This window comes from Dermacentor variabilis, chromosome 1, assembly GCF_050947875.1.
Source record: "Dermacentor variabilis isolate Ectoservices chromosome 1, ASM5094787v1, whole genome shotgun sequence".
In the NCBI taxonomy this organism is placed as follows: Eukaryota; Metazoa; Arthropoda; class Arachnida; order Ixodida; family Ixodidae; genus Dermacentor; species Dermacentor variabilis.
The window spans coordinates 266,334,547-266,349,875 of NC_134568.1; the positions used below are offsets into that span (position 1 = coordinate 266,334,547).

At 43.5% G+C, this 15,329-nt stretch overlaps 1 protein-coding gene across 3 annotated transcripts; it reads right to left on the reverse strand.

Annotated features, from left to right (window-relative positions):
- Nucleotides 1-6,575: 6,575 nt before the first annotated feature.
- LOC142564167 (uncharacterized) lies at nt 6,576-14,384 on the reverse strand. 3 transcript variants are annotated; one of them, XR_012824511.1, is made up of 5 exons: nt 14,183-14,384; nt 11,768-11,914; nt 10,738-10,806; nt 9,604-9,684; nt 6,576-7,329 (listed from the first exon to the last, which is right to left on the reverse strand). XR_012824511.1 is itself a non-coding variant. In XM_075675059.1 (5 exons), the coding sequence occupies exons 2-5, from the start codon at nt 11,818-11,820 to the stop codon at nt 7,217-7,219; spliced, it is 312 nt and encodes a 103-aa protein (XP_075531174.1). In that variant the 5' UTR covers nt 11,821-11,914; nt 14,183-14,384; the 3' UTR covers nt 6,577-7,216. The 3 variants fall into 3 exon arrangements, 2 of the variants coding, with proteins under 2 accessions (XP_075531174.1, XP_075531176.1); XM_075675059.1 differs by having other exon boundaries at nt 6,577-7,329; nt 11,772-11,914; XM_075675061.1 differs by lacking the exon at nt 14,183-14,384 and having other exon boundaries at nt 6,577-7,329; nt 11,772-12,050.
- Nucleotides 14,385-15,329: the final 945 nt, after the last annotated feature.

Consider the following 15,329-nt stretch of genomic DNA (forward strand, 5'->3'; position numbering starts at 1 on the left):
TGGAAATGGGAGCGACTTCTTGCTCTTAGCCGCCGGAGAAGCGCCGTGCCTGTGAGGGACTCGCTCACCCTTAATAGCCGCGTCAACAAGGCCTGAGATGCCAATAAGGCGAAGTGGAAGAGACTGTGCTTCATTAGTAACCTTCTTGTTTGAAGCCGCCTGAGGAACTCCCATCGCCAAGCGAAGTGCCTTTCTGTGTACTGCCTCCAAGCGTTCGAATTGACTCGGCGATGGTGATATCAGCCGCAGTTGACAGAGAATGCGGCTTGTTAACAGTGCAGCGTTCAGTTTAAGCATGGACATAGGATTGTTTCCCCCATGTACACCTACCATGCAAGGAAGGGTAATTTTATGTACCTCCCTTGTCATCTTCAGTATAGCCTGCTAGGCGTTTGCACAGGCAAACATATTCGGCATCAATTAAACTTGGAAACTTAGAAAGTTGAGCTTACAAACGCAATGTCACGATATATGACATGACTCAGCAAAACATGCGTTGAAATTTCTGCTTCATTTTTAAGCCTGCATATATCAGTTCTGCTACCACTTCGGTGGATTCCTGGCATTTGCTCAATCCATACTTTCTGCTAGGTTCTTCCCTGTTCAAACTTATGGTATGATGAAACTGTCTCGTATGGACAAGAAATTTATTTATTGCTTCGTGGGTGCACTCACTCTAGTGAGGGGAAAACAAAAGAGCAAGCGTATAAATGCCCTGCCACATAACATTCTATGCAAAGTGTCTGTCGGAGTAGTTCTAAAAAGAAATAAGTTAATGTTTTCGCAGGGAATATCACTGCATAAGTGGCATGAAGCGATAAAACTGTTGACTGAAAGGACGCAATTATCCGATTATGATTATTTGATTATCCCAAAAATCAACGTGATATAAGTAAGAAGATAAAATCAAAGCTTTCTGTTTTTTTATTTTTGTCGTCTCTACGCTAGTCCTCTAATACTTATGTTGGCAACATTGAAAATCATTTCAGTTGGACGCTCTCCTATCACTCAGTGGCTTTAGCGTTCTGTTACTGAGGACGAGGTTGCGGGTACGATTCCTATCCGCCGCGGCCGCATTTCATTGTAGGTGAAATGATAAGCGCTCGTGTACCATACATTTATGTACACGTTAAAGAACTCCAGGTGGTTAAAATTAATCCGGAACCCTCGACTACGGTGTCCCTCATAACACTTTTTGCAGTTTCAAGACGTCAGACCCCACAAAATAATTTCGTTACAGCTGCGCCGTCGTTATAACTGGCCTCAACACCCTCGTTGTGCCTCGGGATTTCGGATTTCACATCACGGCGAACTTGAATCAATATTCCAGCAGAACTTTTTGTTGGGCTAGTTGGTGCATATTACTGAAGTACTATAGCGCCAAACAGACGACACAAGAAGAAGAGACACGGACGAGCGCTTACTACACTCTAAAAACTAAGGGAGTGCCGGGCACTCTCTTTGAGGGAGTAGCTGCTTGTCCCATATTTCACTCTCTTTTCGAGAGTAGATCGACCCTCTTTGAGAGAGAGTAGGTCAACTCCTCCTGACAGAGTTTTGTTACTCCACCGCAAGGGATTGCTAGTACGCTTCCGCAGAGTGATAATACTCTTCCCACAGGGAGTGCTAGTACTCTTCCGCAGAGTGCTAATACTCTCCCCGCAGGGTTAATAGTACACCGCCAGACCGAGTACTTCTACTACCCCAAACAGAGTGCTTGTACTCCTTCAGAACAGAGTGCTAGTACTCTTCCCAATACCCTCTTAGCCAAGTCCTGGTCACGCATGCAGGCAGGAAATCAGATCAAATTAGGGCCGCTGATATACTGTTCCCTAGGCGGCTCCTCAGAGACACTGGCCCGATTCCAAGCGGCCTTCAGAATAGGCGTGAGCAAAGTTATGCAGGATTTTAAAGTCACTTTTTCCTGGCTATCTGCTGCCTACCGTGAGGCGTGACTGCTCTGAAGCGGCCTATGCGTATGCGTCACGAACGCCACTGAGGAGAAAAAAAGCGAATTAACACTTAATCTGCAAATATCTTCGCAAATTTCACAATCAGGAGTCACACAATCTAATTAGAATACAATTGTCCAGGGAATCACATACTATCAAGAATCACAATGCTCTATACATCATGTGAATTCGAACCCGCGTACAGTCGAATTTGTACAATTCAAAACACACATCATAACCATTACACCACAGCGCCGCCACACCCAGTCGTATTCTTTTAGAGGTTATATATATACCAAACGTATTTGATGAATCGGCTGTGGTGGGTGGGGTTTCTCTGCAGTGTGCTGTGCTGTTGTGTGCTGGAATACGTGTGCGTTTGCATCATTTCCATTCATTGCTACGACTAACGAAGGAAGACAACGTAGACGACAACGTGAGAACTATTCACGGCTTGTCGTCACCGCAGGAAAATAACAAATGTGCCGTTCAGCTCATGATCGAGTGCTTTTCCAGTCCTTGCATTATATGTTCTCCAAAATACGCGGATACAAAGTATTGCGCCAACCATCCACGTATGTGAATTTAATTCGCGCGTATACTGGTGAGCAACTGCGACGCCAGTACCAGGCATTTCGACGTGCCTCACGCTGCCGTGTAGGCGTTCTTTTCAAGTGCATTAGTTTAGAGTTTGGTTCAGTCCGCTGTGAGCTGTTGTCCTGCATTAGCAGCGGATCGTTAGCGTTTTGAAGCGCATGCATTCCAGCATTTGGAGACTGCTTATGCCGATAGCCGCGTCAAATGCATTGGCACGCATGTTTAAATGACTAATGTGTCCACTTGTTACGCGTGCACTGCTCGTATCCTGTGGCAGTGCTCGTTCTAAAAGCTTCGAAGACCATCTACACTCATGCGTGTGTTCAATTTATATATGCACAGGATGGACTTGCCGGCTAGTTGGTTGAGCATTTTAGAAGAAACAGCGCAACACAAGGACGACGCAAAAACATGCCACACCACGAAGCGCTGGTGTGGTTGATGCATTTTTTTCGTCCTTGTGTTTGCGCTGTTTCTTCTTCCACGATACACGCACACCACAGGTACGCGAAAGTTTAGGAGCATAAGTGGTTAACTCTGTTTTCCCCGTTTTCTCTCAGTGTCAATGGCACAGTGCGTTGCCCGGAATTGTGCACGCTTACCCCCATATGCAGAAATGCATCATAACTTGAAGCCCATGCTTGACTTGATCTAAACGACGCAAGTTGTGAACGCACCAAAAGAAAGGCAGTGAGCGTCTTGGGGGACGTTCGCACCAGGCGTCGTTTATATCAAGTCAAGCATGAGCTTTGTATTAAGATACATTTCTGAATACGGGGGCTAGACATCTGCTTCTTCCAGAAAATGTCGAAGAAACGCCCGCCAAAACCAGGCACATTCGTAAACTTAACTAGGCAATACGAAGCTCCATAGAAAAAAAGAAGAGTGGTATTAAAAGCTTTCAGTATTTTTCTTTACTCCAAAATAGTTGCGCTCTCGTGGCTTCACTGTACAGAGATAGTGCAGCGTTAGCTAGAAAGCATGAATTTCCTAACTCCATGCCAAAATAAGCTTGTAAAATTATTTAGGTGCTAGAATCCAGGGTTTGTAGCGAGCCTTGAAAATCCTCTATTTCTAAAATGCCATTTTCAAGGCATTGAAAACCCTTGAATTTTTAGAAGTACTGGAAAGTCCTTAAACTTGTACACTTGGCTAGACTTAGCTGACATTGCCAAGCGCTTTTTTTTCCTTCTGTGACACTCTTTCGCATGTCACAGAAAATTGTCTCTGGAGGTAATAGAAGGAGAGCGACATCCTTAAAGCTGAAATTACAAAGGAGCTGCAGATGCCAGTTTTATGCACATGGAACCGGCGACAAATGTGCTTGGAGGAGCAGAAGCAGGAAGCTCAACAGTTGAGGCATTCAAAGAGAAGCCGTGAAGAGTAAATTGAGAGCGACAGACACAATAAAAAGAAATTAGAAATGACTATTGCTTATTTGATGGTGAAAAAAGCTGAGGCAACAGATGACATCACATACACTGTCAAACCAAACAGTATTCAAAAACTGCAAATGTTGCAGGTCCAAGTAGTTAATTGTGCTATTGCAGAAAAACTTTGAGCGCTTTCTTGAAATGCTTCCTTGTGTGCGTTTAGTGGTGGGCGGTGAAAGGCAAAGTAGCAGTCTTTCAAATGTTTGAAATCACTGAAATGCGATTTGTTTTGTTTTCTTTTGTTTGCATTAAAGTTAACGGTGTTCTTGAACAAGTTATTGCCTGTCCAAACTACTACACACATTGCACGAGGTCCTTGAAGTTACTGTGTCGGGGCCTCGAAAGTCCTTGAAAACCATCGAATTTTTTTCTTCAATATTGCTACGAACCCAGTAGAACAACTGTCATGGAGTAAAAACCTTGGCTGAACAGGGGCTTATATGCAGAGCACAGGAAAACTAGAAATGCAGTAGTAGGCATGGAGGGTCCTGAAAAAAATGTGCCACATCCGCTCGTCTGCCTTATGTTTCTGCACCGACTGTCGCATTTTTAATAGAAGAGCACTTTCTGTTCTACTCCAATAAACGCAACATTACGAACTCCAGTGTGGGGCAGTCCTTCAGCCAGTGCAGAACTTTTTCTGTACATCCGAGTCAGCTCTGTCATTTTTCCAGCATTGTAGTACAAGATTTGTTAAACTGGTTTAGCAGAATATGAGCAGTATACTCTTAAATTAGCTGTTTATTTGTATGCACAAGTTCAGGTCCTCAGTTTGGTTGCATGACAAATTGCCATACCTCAATAGATACAAGAAACAATTTTATTACAGTTTAATAAAATCCAAACAGTAATAATCACAACAATATAATGACATACATTTCTTTTGGTACGTATACAGCCCATGTCCTGGCAGTGTATAAATTCAACTATACACCGCAAGTACTGTGTCCTGACCACTTTTATTCACATGTGTAAAACCATCACAGCAATTCAACAAATATCACAGTAATTAGTGACATACACTTTGTAACTGCTTTACATGAGCATAATGTATACAAATGGTCCCTGTGTACCTACACATGACTAGTGCCACCCGAGTATTATTACTCACAGGTGTAAAACCAACAAAGCAGTCCTTTAAAAAATATCACAGCACTTAGTGACGTACATGCTGTAACTCCCTTGTAGAAACTTAATACAAACACGTGAGGACACAGAAAGCTAGCAGTGGGCATACATGGGAATACCACCGCCTCAATACTAATTCACAAGTGTAAAACCAACCAAGCAGTTCTTTAAAGAATATCACAATGCTTAGTGACATACATTTTCTAACTAGCTTATATAAGCTTTATACAAACATGAGAACATACACAAAGCTAGCGGTGCACCCGCATAGAAGTGCGGCCATCTGAACACGATTATTTGCAAGTGTAAGCTCAACAGAACAGTTCGTTATAGTGACGCACATTTTGTAACTGCCTCATACAAGCTTAGTGCAAGCACAAGAATGCAGAAAACTATAAATTAAAAACTTGCTCTATGCATACACAAACAGATCAACACAAATGGTAAACACCGCTTTGAAGACAAATGTGACTGTGTCAAAGCGCAGTGCTGTGCCGGTTGAAATTGCCGCCCACAAAAGTATTGAGCAATGCTTAAACCACAGGCAATAAAGTGCTAAAAGACTGTGTCTCTAACGTAACTATTTTAATTCAAATTTCTTGAATATAGGGCTTGCTTGCAGATAAGGCATCTGATCCAACTGACCCGATTTTACACCTGCTACATGCATACAATGCACTCAGATATAACTGGTAATAATAATTATAAAAGGCATTTAAAAACTTGATAGTATGATGAAAATGCATGACTAGAAAAGTTCTGTCCCCCTCGTACTTGTTAAAAAGGTGTAAGTACGACACATGTTCTTTTTTTCCTCAATTTTTGCATTAATGGACAGCCGGGAACCTCGAACCGACACAAAAAAAGATACTGCTATGTTAATAGTGTTATGAATAATTTTTTGTGAAAGCTTTTTTACAGACAAGTTGCAGTCTCGTTTCTGGAGGTTGAGCTGTATCTTGCAAAATAACTTGAAAAGTGGTCACATGGGAGGAGAGGAGGAGACAAAGGAGAGGAAAGACAGGGAGGTTAGCCAGTGTAAGTACCGGCTGGCTACCCTGTGCTGGGGAAAGGGGTAAAGGGAATAAAAGGAGAAAGAAGAAGAGGGAAAAAAATGGAAAAAAAAAGAGAAAATTCACACAGTAACGCGAAACTACGCGCTACAACGTTCAAAGACGGTCGCACAATTCGCAGTTCCTTAAAAACTTCAACAAAGCCCTTAAGGCCTTGAGTGCCGAAGCCCGTCTGGACCAATGTCCTAGAGCTTTTTCCTCTGTAAAGGGGCGATTGTCCAGTTTTGCGAGAGCGGTCACGAGCACTTTTCTTCGCACTGCGTAACGGGGACAGTCACATAGGAGGTGTTGAATCGTCTCATGGAGCATGACACTATGCCATAATGTTAGTTTCAGTTGACTCTCTTGCCCTACAAGTCGCTGCTCACTGTGGCCAGTGATGCAACAGCAGTGTCTGTCTGATTTTCATCACACTTCTGTCCTATGCCATTCTTACCAGAGTTGGCGGCACATAGATACCCAAATTTCGATAGTGTTGCTTTCTCAGGTGGTTGCTTTTGATTTGCTCAATATCATTTGGCACTTCAGCTGCATCAAACTTCTTTTTTATCTCTTCAACAACAACATCAACAACAATCTTATGACACCTGTGTTGTCCTTCTAGTTGCCTACAAAGACCAGTCAATCTAGCAACAACACTGACAGTCTCTACTATCTTGTAATGGGAGAGAGGCGTGTCCCACCATGTGTTCCACATTGTTGTCACTATGTGGGCTGGCTGGGGAGGCAACAACTGTAATATGTTTGCATTTGCATATATTAAAGTGATGCTTGTACTGTGTTATGACACCTAACTTAGTCTTGCACTTGCTGCACAATAGCACTGGCTCACAGTCGTGGTGAAAAGCTTTTGTATGTTGAGCAAATGAGTTGTATCCACTACAAAAAAAGTCAGTGATAGCACACATGTTGCTCTACCAGGCCTGGTGTGGTTCCTTCTGACACTGCTGCTGATGCTGACGCGCTGCTGCTTGCCTCGTACACTGTTGCAGCTGCAGTAGACATGGCAGTCTCTGTATCTATTGCTGCCGTGTCATCTGTCATGGTAACTTCCAAGTGGTATCGGGCTCACTTCTGCAACAGAGATGTTGTTTGCCCCTTGAGGGCTCTCATGATCAGGGCCAATAATTTCGTAGGCATTGTCTCCTGCATCGAAGAACCAATAAGAACAGCATGAATTAATAAACATAGCTCTAAAAAGTACGGACATCAAGACTTAACCACAAGCTTTGCACATAAGTGACCGGGCTTAATGAATAATACTTGCAGGAGGAGTTACACAATTGTTTGTGTATATTACAGTAAAGCCTCATCAGAAGATATTCAAGAGGCACGGGAAACATGTCTCTCGGAACCAAAAATTTTAAGACACTGAGGAGCCAGACTAGATCACTTTATTATGCATCATCACTAAAGTATGTTTTGATATATCTGAAGGAATAAATGCTCAGGGTGGCTTAAAGGGCCCCTAAACCACTTCTCGACATTTTTTGAACATTTCAAGTAAACACGCGTATCGAAATCAGAATGCCGTCACGATCGACGAAGCCAAATGCCAGAGTGCGTAGCACTGCCGGAGCACCACAATATGAAGAAAATGACCCCGTGCGCCTCTCTGGACCTATCCTGCACCCCCCAGTTTGTCCTGACATCGCCAGGCTGTCTCTGATGATGTCACCAGTTTCCGGTGCTGTCGATTGGTCGAACGAAAGTGTACGACTGCCGGCAAGGCCTGCAAGCAAATACACACACTCCTTCTTCCTCGTCGCGTTGCGCGCGATGCCATTGTGGGCAGCCAATGGGGGCAAAGAACAGAAACGCCAACAGAAGGGTCTCCCTATGAGGCTCTTCAACACGAGTCACCATACAGTTCCGTTGTATTAGCGCCACTCCTCGCAGGACGACGGGCCAGCGCGGCAGCAACAGAGCTCGTTGGTGTTGGCCTGTCCCGTAACATTTGGAGGTGTACTAGGCAAGGAAAAGACGACACTGTCCATATGGCGTGTACCAGATGAAAGAGTAAAATGAGTGGGGACTACTTTTCGACAATCAAACACACGTAGCTCCACTATTACTGCACCGTTTCGAAAAATTCTCGTGGCTACCTGTTCATTGCCTTATTGTGTAGAACTGCAACACCGCAACTAAATTTCAACCTCGGTGGTTTAGAGGCCCTTTAAAGAAGACATTCACAGCTTTTTAGTGACTGTAGATTGTGTTAGCTTCCTTCCCAACTTCTGGAATTCGAACACTTCACTTTGCAAGCCTTGTTGCTCGCAGTACCTTTGAGGTGCTCTTAGACGCTCGTCAGCTTCAACTGCCGACACTTTCTGCCCTGCACTGTCCTCGTTGCCCTCCTTTTCTGGTTCATGCTAAAAGAGACATGCGCGATTGACTTGTGTAAGGATTGCGTGATCTTTACGCCCTTCGGAGCACACAAGGTGCACAAAGTGAATGTGTCTGGGTTGTGTGCCTTCGAAGTAGTGAATACTTAAAAAGTCATCCTTAGTAACAAAGGTGTCTCTTGTATACAGTATTGTTAACGTGGCAAACATCGGAAAACCAACCAAACCATTTTCAGATGTCTCTTACAACCAAGTGCATCTTGTAATGAGATTCTACTGTACTAAATATTTTTCAACTATGGATCATCTGCATGTACATATAGTCACAAAGACATGTTGTGTGGAATGGCGAATCGGGAAACAGTTCGTACTCTTACTTTTTGTCCCTAACATAAGCAGCTGATAACAATATGATAAAAAAGCAGGCAATGAGGCTAGAATGGAACATAATCCTTCAGCTCTAAACAGTTTTTTGGGCCCACATCATTCCCTCATGACATAAGGAAACAACTTGATTGCAGTAATGGCTGCATGTGATCTGAGTTGATTGAAACAAACTATACGTAAGGTTGTCCTGCTGGTGATCCTGGCTGCGTGATGCTTCTCATGCTTTTTGGCACGATTCCTTTTTTTCCACTCCACTTTTTTTTCAGATTTTCTCCCCTTTCCCTTCCCCCTTGTGTAAAATAGCACACTTGAAGTATCAAATCTGTTGAACTAACGTGTGTATCAAACCTGTTAACATGTGTGCTTCTCTGTGGTCTGTGTTGTATTTTTGCGCTGCACAATTCAATTCAAGATGAAAGATGGAACGTCCCTGCCTTTAGTTTAATTGTGTGTGTGTGTGTGTGTGTGCGTGTCATGTTTTGAAATATATGTACATTCAGGAGTGCCTGCATGCCCTTCTCTCCTGCTCCAGTGACGAAAAGGAGAGCCTGTTTATGTACCATAGTAAAAAATTCAAAGGTTTTCGCTGCGCCTATTACATCCCTTATCATATGGATCTGTCACAATACAGAGTAGCAGTGGTCCATAATACTAGCCCATCCCAACATAATTATAAATTAACACATACCGACATGCTGCGAAACAGCTGTTGCAAAGCCGCTGGTGAAGGCAATTTCCGCAGCACTGCAGTGGTACAGCCGAGTTTCACCTGTATAGGGACAAATCCATATGCGTGTTAGCAACTCAGTAGTTGCTGATGGTTTCATAAGCTTTACACTACACAATAAAGTAATCTAGACAACTTTGTTGGAACAAATGCACATAATTAGGACACCACTTAAACACTAACACGATTAATTGCCCCCAATCTCCCACTCACTGAGGGATAATACTACGGAAACATCGGTGGAGAGCTCAGATTAACACAGCCCATAAAGGACAAGCGTTCTTTGAGGAAAACAGCTATAACAGCGGTTAGTTTTCTTGATCATTTTATGTGGTAGCTTTGATTTAAATGTCATGTAGTACCATAAAATACGAAGTGCCGCATTTCTAGCAGCAGAAGGCGTCGTCAGGCTCATGGTACAACAGATTTTTGCACTGTTTGTCAGTGAGCCGACACATACAAAGAAAACCAAATTCACACATACATATACAGTGTCAAGTGCACTTCTCCTTCTGAAAACGCAGCCACCAGTTCCAATGTTGCTGAAAGGAAAGGTAATATAAAGTGCGAGACTGCATGGAACTGCCACTTATGACTGTAAATGTATGGTCTGCTGATTGCAGAGGTAGTCACATGCTATTTCTAGTCTCTTTTAGAAGCATTACTAAAGAATAAATTAAAATCTATTCATAAGTCACGAATTTCATGCATCCACAGTTTGGCTAAATAACTTGTGAGAAAAAGACATGTTTACCTGGAATAGCAACCTTTTTTCCTGCTGCAAAACTTTCCTTCGAATTAATGAAATAACTTTACAGTGTCATAATGCGTTTCTCGCAACTACTTGCCGGCAGTGGCGAGTTAGTGTTTATATCCGACTCATTGGGCGACAATACTGCCAAACACAAATGCTTCACGAACACGAGAACACGTCCCTCGCAGAGAATAGCAACCATATATGCCTCTGTGAGACATGATCGCACCTTTGTGGTCAAAATGTACATTAGAACGACATCACCATTTCATTAAAAAAAAGCCTCTGTACAAGGCAGCCGCCAACTGCATAATGTGAAATTGCAACTGATGTCCACTTACTGGTGGCCTGTGTTTGAGTCACTTTTGGCAGTTGACTGGGTGCTGAGAAATGCACGTCCTGGGTTGTCCCTGCAAAACATACAGGGTTATGTCAAATGTTGAAAATATATATATGCCGGCATTTCATCAGTCGCAAAACAAACGAGTAAACTAATAAACAACTGTAATGTAAACAGAGTACACATCATAAGATAGGCTCTCAACTGTTAATGCATTATGCAAAAAACCTAATGCATAGGAAAGACTATATGTATACACACGAAGCTGACACACAATTTAATTCGCTCTAGGTTTTTCCGTGCAGTATATTCAAATTATTATGTCTCGTGGTTAGAGCAAAATTAGTGTGAATTACGAACTAAATTATCTACCCTGGAAACTTTTCTTCAATATGCACCTGTGCGCGCTTCGAACGAGTAGCGTTGTAAAATTGACGTACATGGCATTTAACATAGTTGCTGAACACGGATTTCCTTTGCCCTGTGTCGTGTACAGTGAGCTACATATATCTGCCCCCCCCCCCTTTTTTGTACTAGCCATACTGCGTGCCATTGCACCTATACGCACGTCAATAAACCTCACGACACAGAAATAAAAAAAGCGCCAATCACCCATGCCTGCATGTTGTAGTGGGCCTAACCTAACCAAGCATGGGCTGTTGCTTTTTATAGTAAACACAGGCACCGTGCTCATTGCAAGTATGTATCATGTCGCTAAGCAAATATGCAATTTCATTGTACCACTATTTTTTTATCACATGGATATATCTGTTGAGAGGCAAGACAAAAAGCAGTCATTTCTCAGAACTAATCAGCTTTCTTAAAACACATTTTTAACTTTTCAATGACACTTGCTGCTATGTGTTTGTCTCCAGAGAGCATACTTGATTTGACTTTCCAATCAGAGACATTACATAAATATACCATGTTAAGATGACTGCCTGGAGCACGTGAGAATTTTCATCTTCGTGTAACATACCGTATCTTGATTTTGTTGACATTTGGTCAAATGGTACGCCCAATATACCCACATACTAGTTTTCTTGTCCAAATAACATGCCAATGTATTTTGATTTTTTGGCATTGGCTCCTCTGCACTACGTGAAGTCGCGCTGCACTGGCTCTTTCACATCCTCGTGTCCTTGCAGCTGCCTTCTTGCGTTATATAAAGCGGGTGCCTGAAAAATATCGTATGCAAAAGTCAACACAAGGGCATGGTGCAAAACAACATCAAGACAGTCAACGCCATGGCAATAAAAAAGTCTTAGCTCTTAGTCTTCCTAGTGAAATGCATGCAAAACATCCAAATGACTGCAACAGTCAACTGCCAAACTAACTTCAATTTTTAGATTTAAGCAAAAAAACAAATAAACCACAGTTCATCCTTGTTTTTCATGAATGTTAGAATACTCCTGCTAATGAATAGAATATTGGTCATTTTCAGACGTCATAGGTCTGTCATGAGTCCGGTGTATCGCAAACACCACTTGTGACACATCCTAAGCACGTGCCCAGTGTGCCCCCCCCCCCCGCACCATCCCTGGTTGTGCCACTGCTGAAGCCATAATTTCAGGATTATAGCTGCAAACATGATGCTCAGTAGGGATGAAAATATTGTCCTTCAGCTCAATGGATATATGGATGTGCCTATAAAAAAGGGCAACAAGGCTTGTTATGGCAAGCTTACCCACATTTCAATACTAACAAGTTCACTGCGGCCTGCATCTAAGCTTACTAAAAGGCATGAACCTATTTTCATGCATGAGGTGCGCAGTGGAGTTCATTTTTGACAGACCCGACTACTGCTGCAGTTTGAAATCTAGCATTTTAGATTCTTGTAGGCATGTAAAAGTTGCAGTTAAACCGCAGTTATTAGTTTATTACACCAACCTATTGTTCTGTGTACGACAGACTGGTAACACGGAATTAAAGCAACATTTTATTTTGATATTTTATTTCTCTACTAAAAATATTCAAGCGATAAACACATCTTGATCTGCTATGCTATAGCAAAATGCACACATTACGCTTGTAACCCCCAGAGGAAGGTTGATTTAGCTGTTCATATGACATAACTCTGACACGCCAACTCATATTAGCAAATGCACAGGCATGTCCAAAACAATAAGCGTATGCAAAGCGCCCCTGCAATTGTAATTCCACACAGCAGCCGTTATATTCGATGCCGATGCGTAACTAGCTGCTCGACAATTCACCGAGTTCGTAGACATAAGCATCCTTTCAGTTTCGCACCGTGCACGAAAACCGCAACAGGAGACAAAACCAGACCTATAATCACACCGTTTCAACATGAGCAAAAACAGTTCAGTCTTAGGGATAAACACTGTGAGAGCGATTTAGTGTGCGACGGCGACGAGCGACGGCTTCGAGCGACAAAACGGGCCGTCGCTTGAACAGATGGCTCGGTTCTGGAAATCTAGAAATCGTCGCTCGTCGCCCAGAAGTGCTATGAGCGACTAGCCAATAGCGCGAAGCCGGAACTGGATGTACATACATCGCTCAAACACTACCGATTGTCGCGCGGAACGAGCAAATGATTCAATTTTTATACGTGCAAGGATAAGGACGTACTGCAAGACCTCCGGAAATATTTTATGCTACTTTTTATAGTAAAATCCATCAACGTAAATTACTAAAGCACGCGTCACGCGTGACTGCAGCCCTCATGCCGGCAACACCGGGGAGGCGTCGCTCAAAATCGTCGCTCGCACGGAGTACGACTTGTAGGCGACGAGCGAACGCGACAGCCATCTCCGTCGCGTCGCTTGTAGCTGCCGCGCGCAAGATCGCTTATATGGGGTTTATACTTTTTTCAGCATAAAACATGGCTTCCTCATGCGTTTTCAGTAAGTTCAAGATAACGCGCCCAACTGACCTCTTGCAGCATGCAGCTGAATGCCTGCGGCAAAGTTTCTAACTAGCACTGGTGCTGCACGTAACTTCAGTGGTCGCAGATTCCCCCTGCGCGAGACACCGTCAAGCGCGCGGTTTATTTATTAAAAAAAAAGCATGCTGCCAGCAAAATGACGCCTTCTGTTATGTGATTCCTTAGTTCAACAGCGTTCCGTACACAGTAGACTGCCAAACTGAATAAATTCAAACACACAAAACGCACGCTAATCACCCTCCGCATAGGCTCGGAATCACGGGCTGGTGAACTAACCATCTTAAGCGTCCTCTCGCCTGGCGTCTTATTGAACATACCATAGTTCTGGCAGCGTTTGCGATTTTTAAAGCTCTTACGGACAACGGCAAAGTGATAAAATCACATGCAGTTATCGCGACGACTGGCTTTTTCGATTGACATCGAGAGACAGCGCGTACGCCTAGTCCTTTGTCAATCGCGTCTGCTAAGCGCAGCGACGACTTCCTGGCGATAGCATGACATATACGGAAAATGTGCACCTAAGTTAGAATTCACTTACCGTGGAGGATTTGTTGTTATATCCAAGGCATGACGAACGACTGTCGTGTTTTCGTGGCGACGCGAGATGGCTGAAACACGATCTCCCTCGGCTGGCCTTTGCTCGCTGGACGGTTCACCTTTCTCCGGTGCTGTGTTGTTCCGCGATCTTGAGCGCGCGCGCGCGCGGTGGAGCCACTCCGAGTGAAAAAGTAGAGCGCTCGCTACGCGTTCCTTTGAACTGAGGCGGCCTGTTCTCTTAGAAGCAAAACGATGTGTTCTTTGCTCAGCGTGCATGAATGATACATTGCCATGTTCGGGGCCAGCCACCTACAGTTGAAACAGAAGATTACGCTACGTTTTGTTTTCTATTGCCGCAAGAGTCTCTCTTTTCTATTGTCGCAAGAGTCTTTTCACTCTCTCTCTGTGAAGGGGAGAGTGAAAAGCACATTTCACTCTCTCCTTGCTGACAGAGTGAACAATGCATTTCACTCTCCTCGACATTTTGCGAGAGTAAAACGACGCTTTGAAGAGTGAACCGGCAGCTTCACTCCTGCGATACCCTTCCTAGTTTTTAGAGTGTAACAACAGTTGTCAGTAAGCGCTCGTCCGTGTCACTTCTTCTTGTGTCGTCTGTTTGGAGCTATAGTACTTCAGTTGAATCAATATGACTCGCTTTTCACAGATAGCGTCTTCCTTTCTTATTATTTGGGTGTGACCCAGGATTCACCTATCCCCAGATTCCCATTTCAAACCTATTAAATTCTGGACGTTACTTACCCCCTTCACTCCCTTGCCGAAAATTTGGAGATTAATAAACGCCCTTGGCCATACAGTATCACAATGTAGACCCTTCAAAAGCCTTGCTACAGCTCTTGGCGTATCTGAACGCGAAATTGCAAACAAGGTCTGCGCAACCCTGGTAAATTTCGCAAGTCCTGTATCAATTCAAGATCAGTCTATCTTTTCGTTGCAGCAACAGAGTGAAAATGCTTGCAATTTACTTCATACCCAGTTGGATACTCTGTTCTCTCTAAAGGAACTGCAGCACGCTCTCTCGAAGACACGCCAAAGAACAGCGACTGGTCCTGACAACATCTCTTATTGCACCTTGAAAAACCTTGGCCCAACAGGCACGTCCACTCTCCTACACGTCTTCAACAAGATGT

Bases quoted from the DNA above. Each gene is read 5' to 3' on its own strand.
- LOC142564167 (XM_075675059.1), bottom strand. From the start codon at position 11,820: ATGCCAAAAAATCAAAATACATTGGCATGTTATTTGGACAAGAAAACT. The intron at 9,685-10,737 runs GTAAGTGGACAT...GTCCCTATACAG, and splicing joins GACTCAAACACAGGCCACCA to GTGAAACTCGGCTGTACCAC. The intron at 7,330-9,603 runs GTATGTGTTAAT...TCTTCGATGCAG, and splicing joins AGCTGTTTCGCAGCATGTCG to GAGACAATGCCTACGAAATT.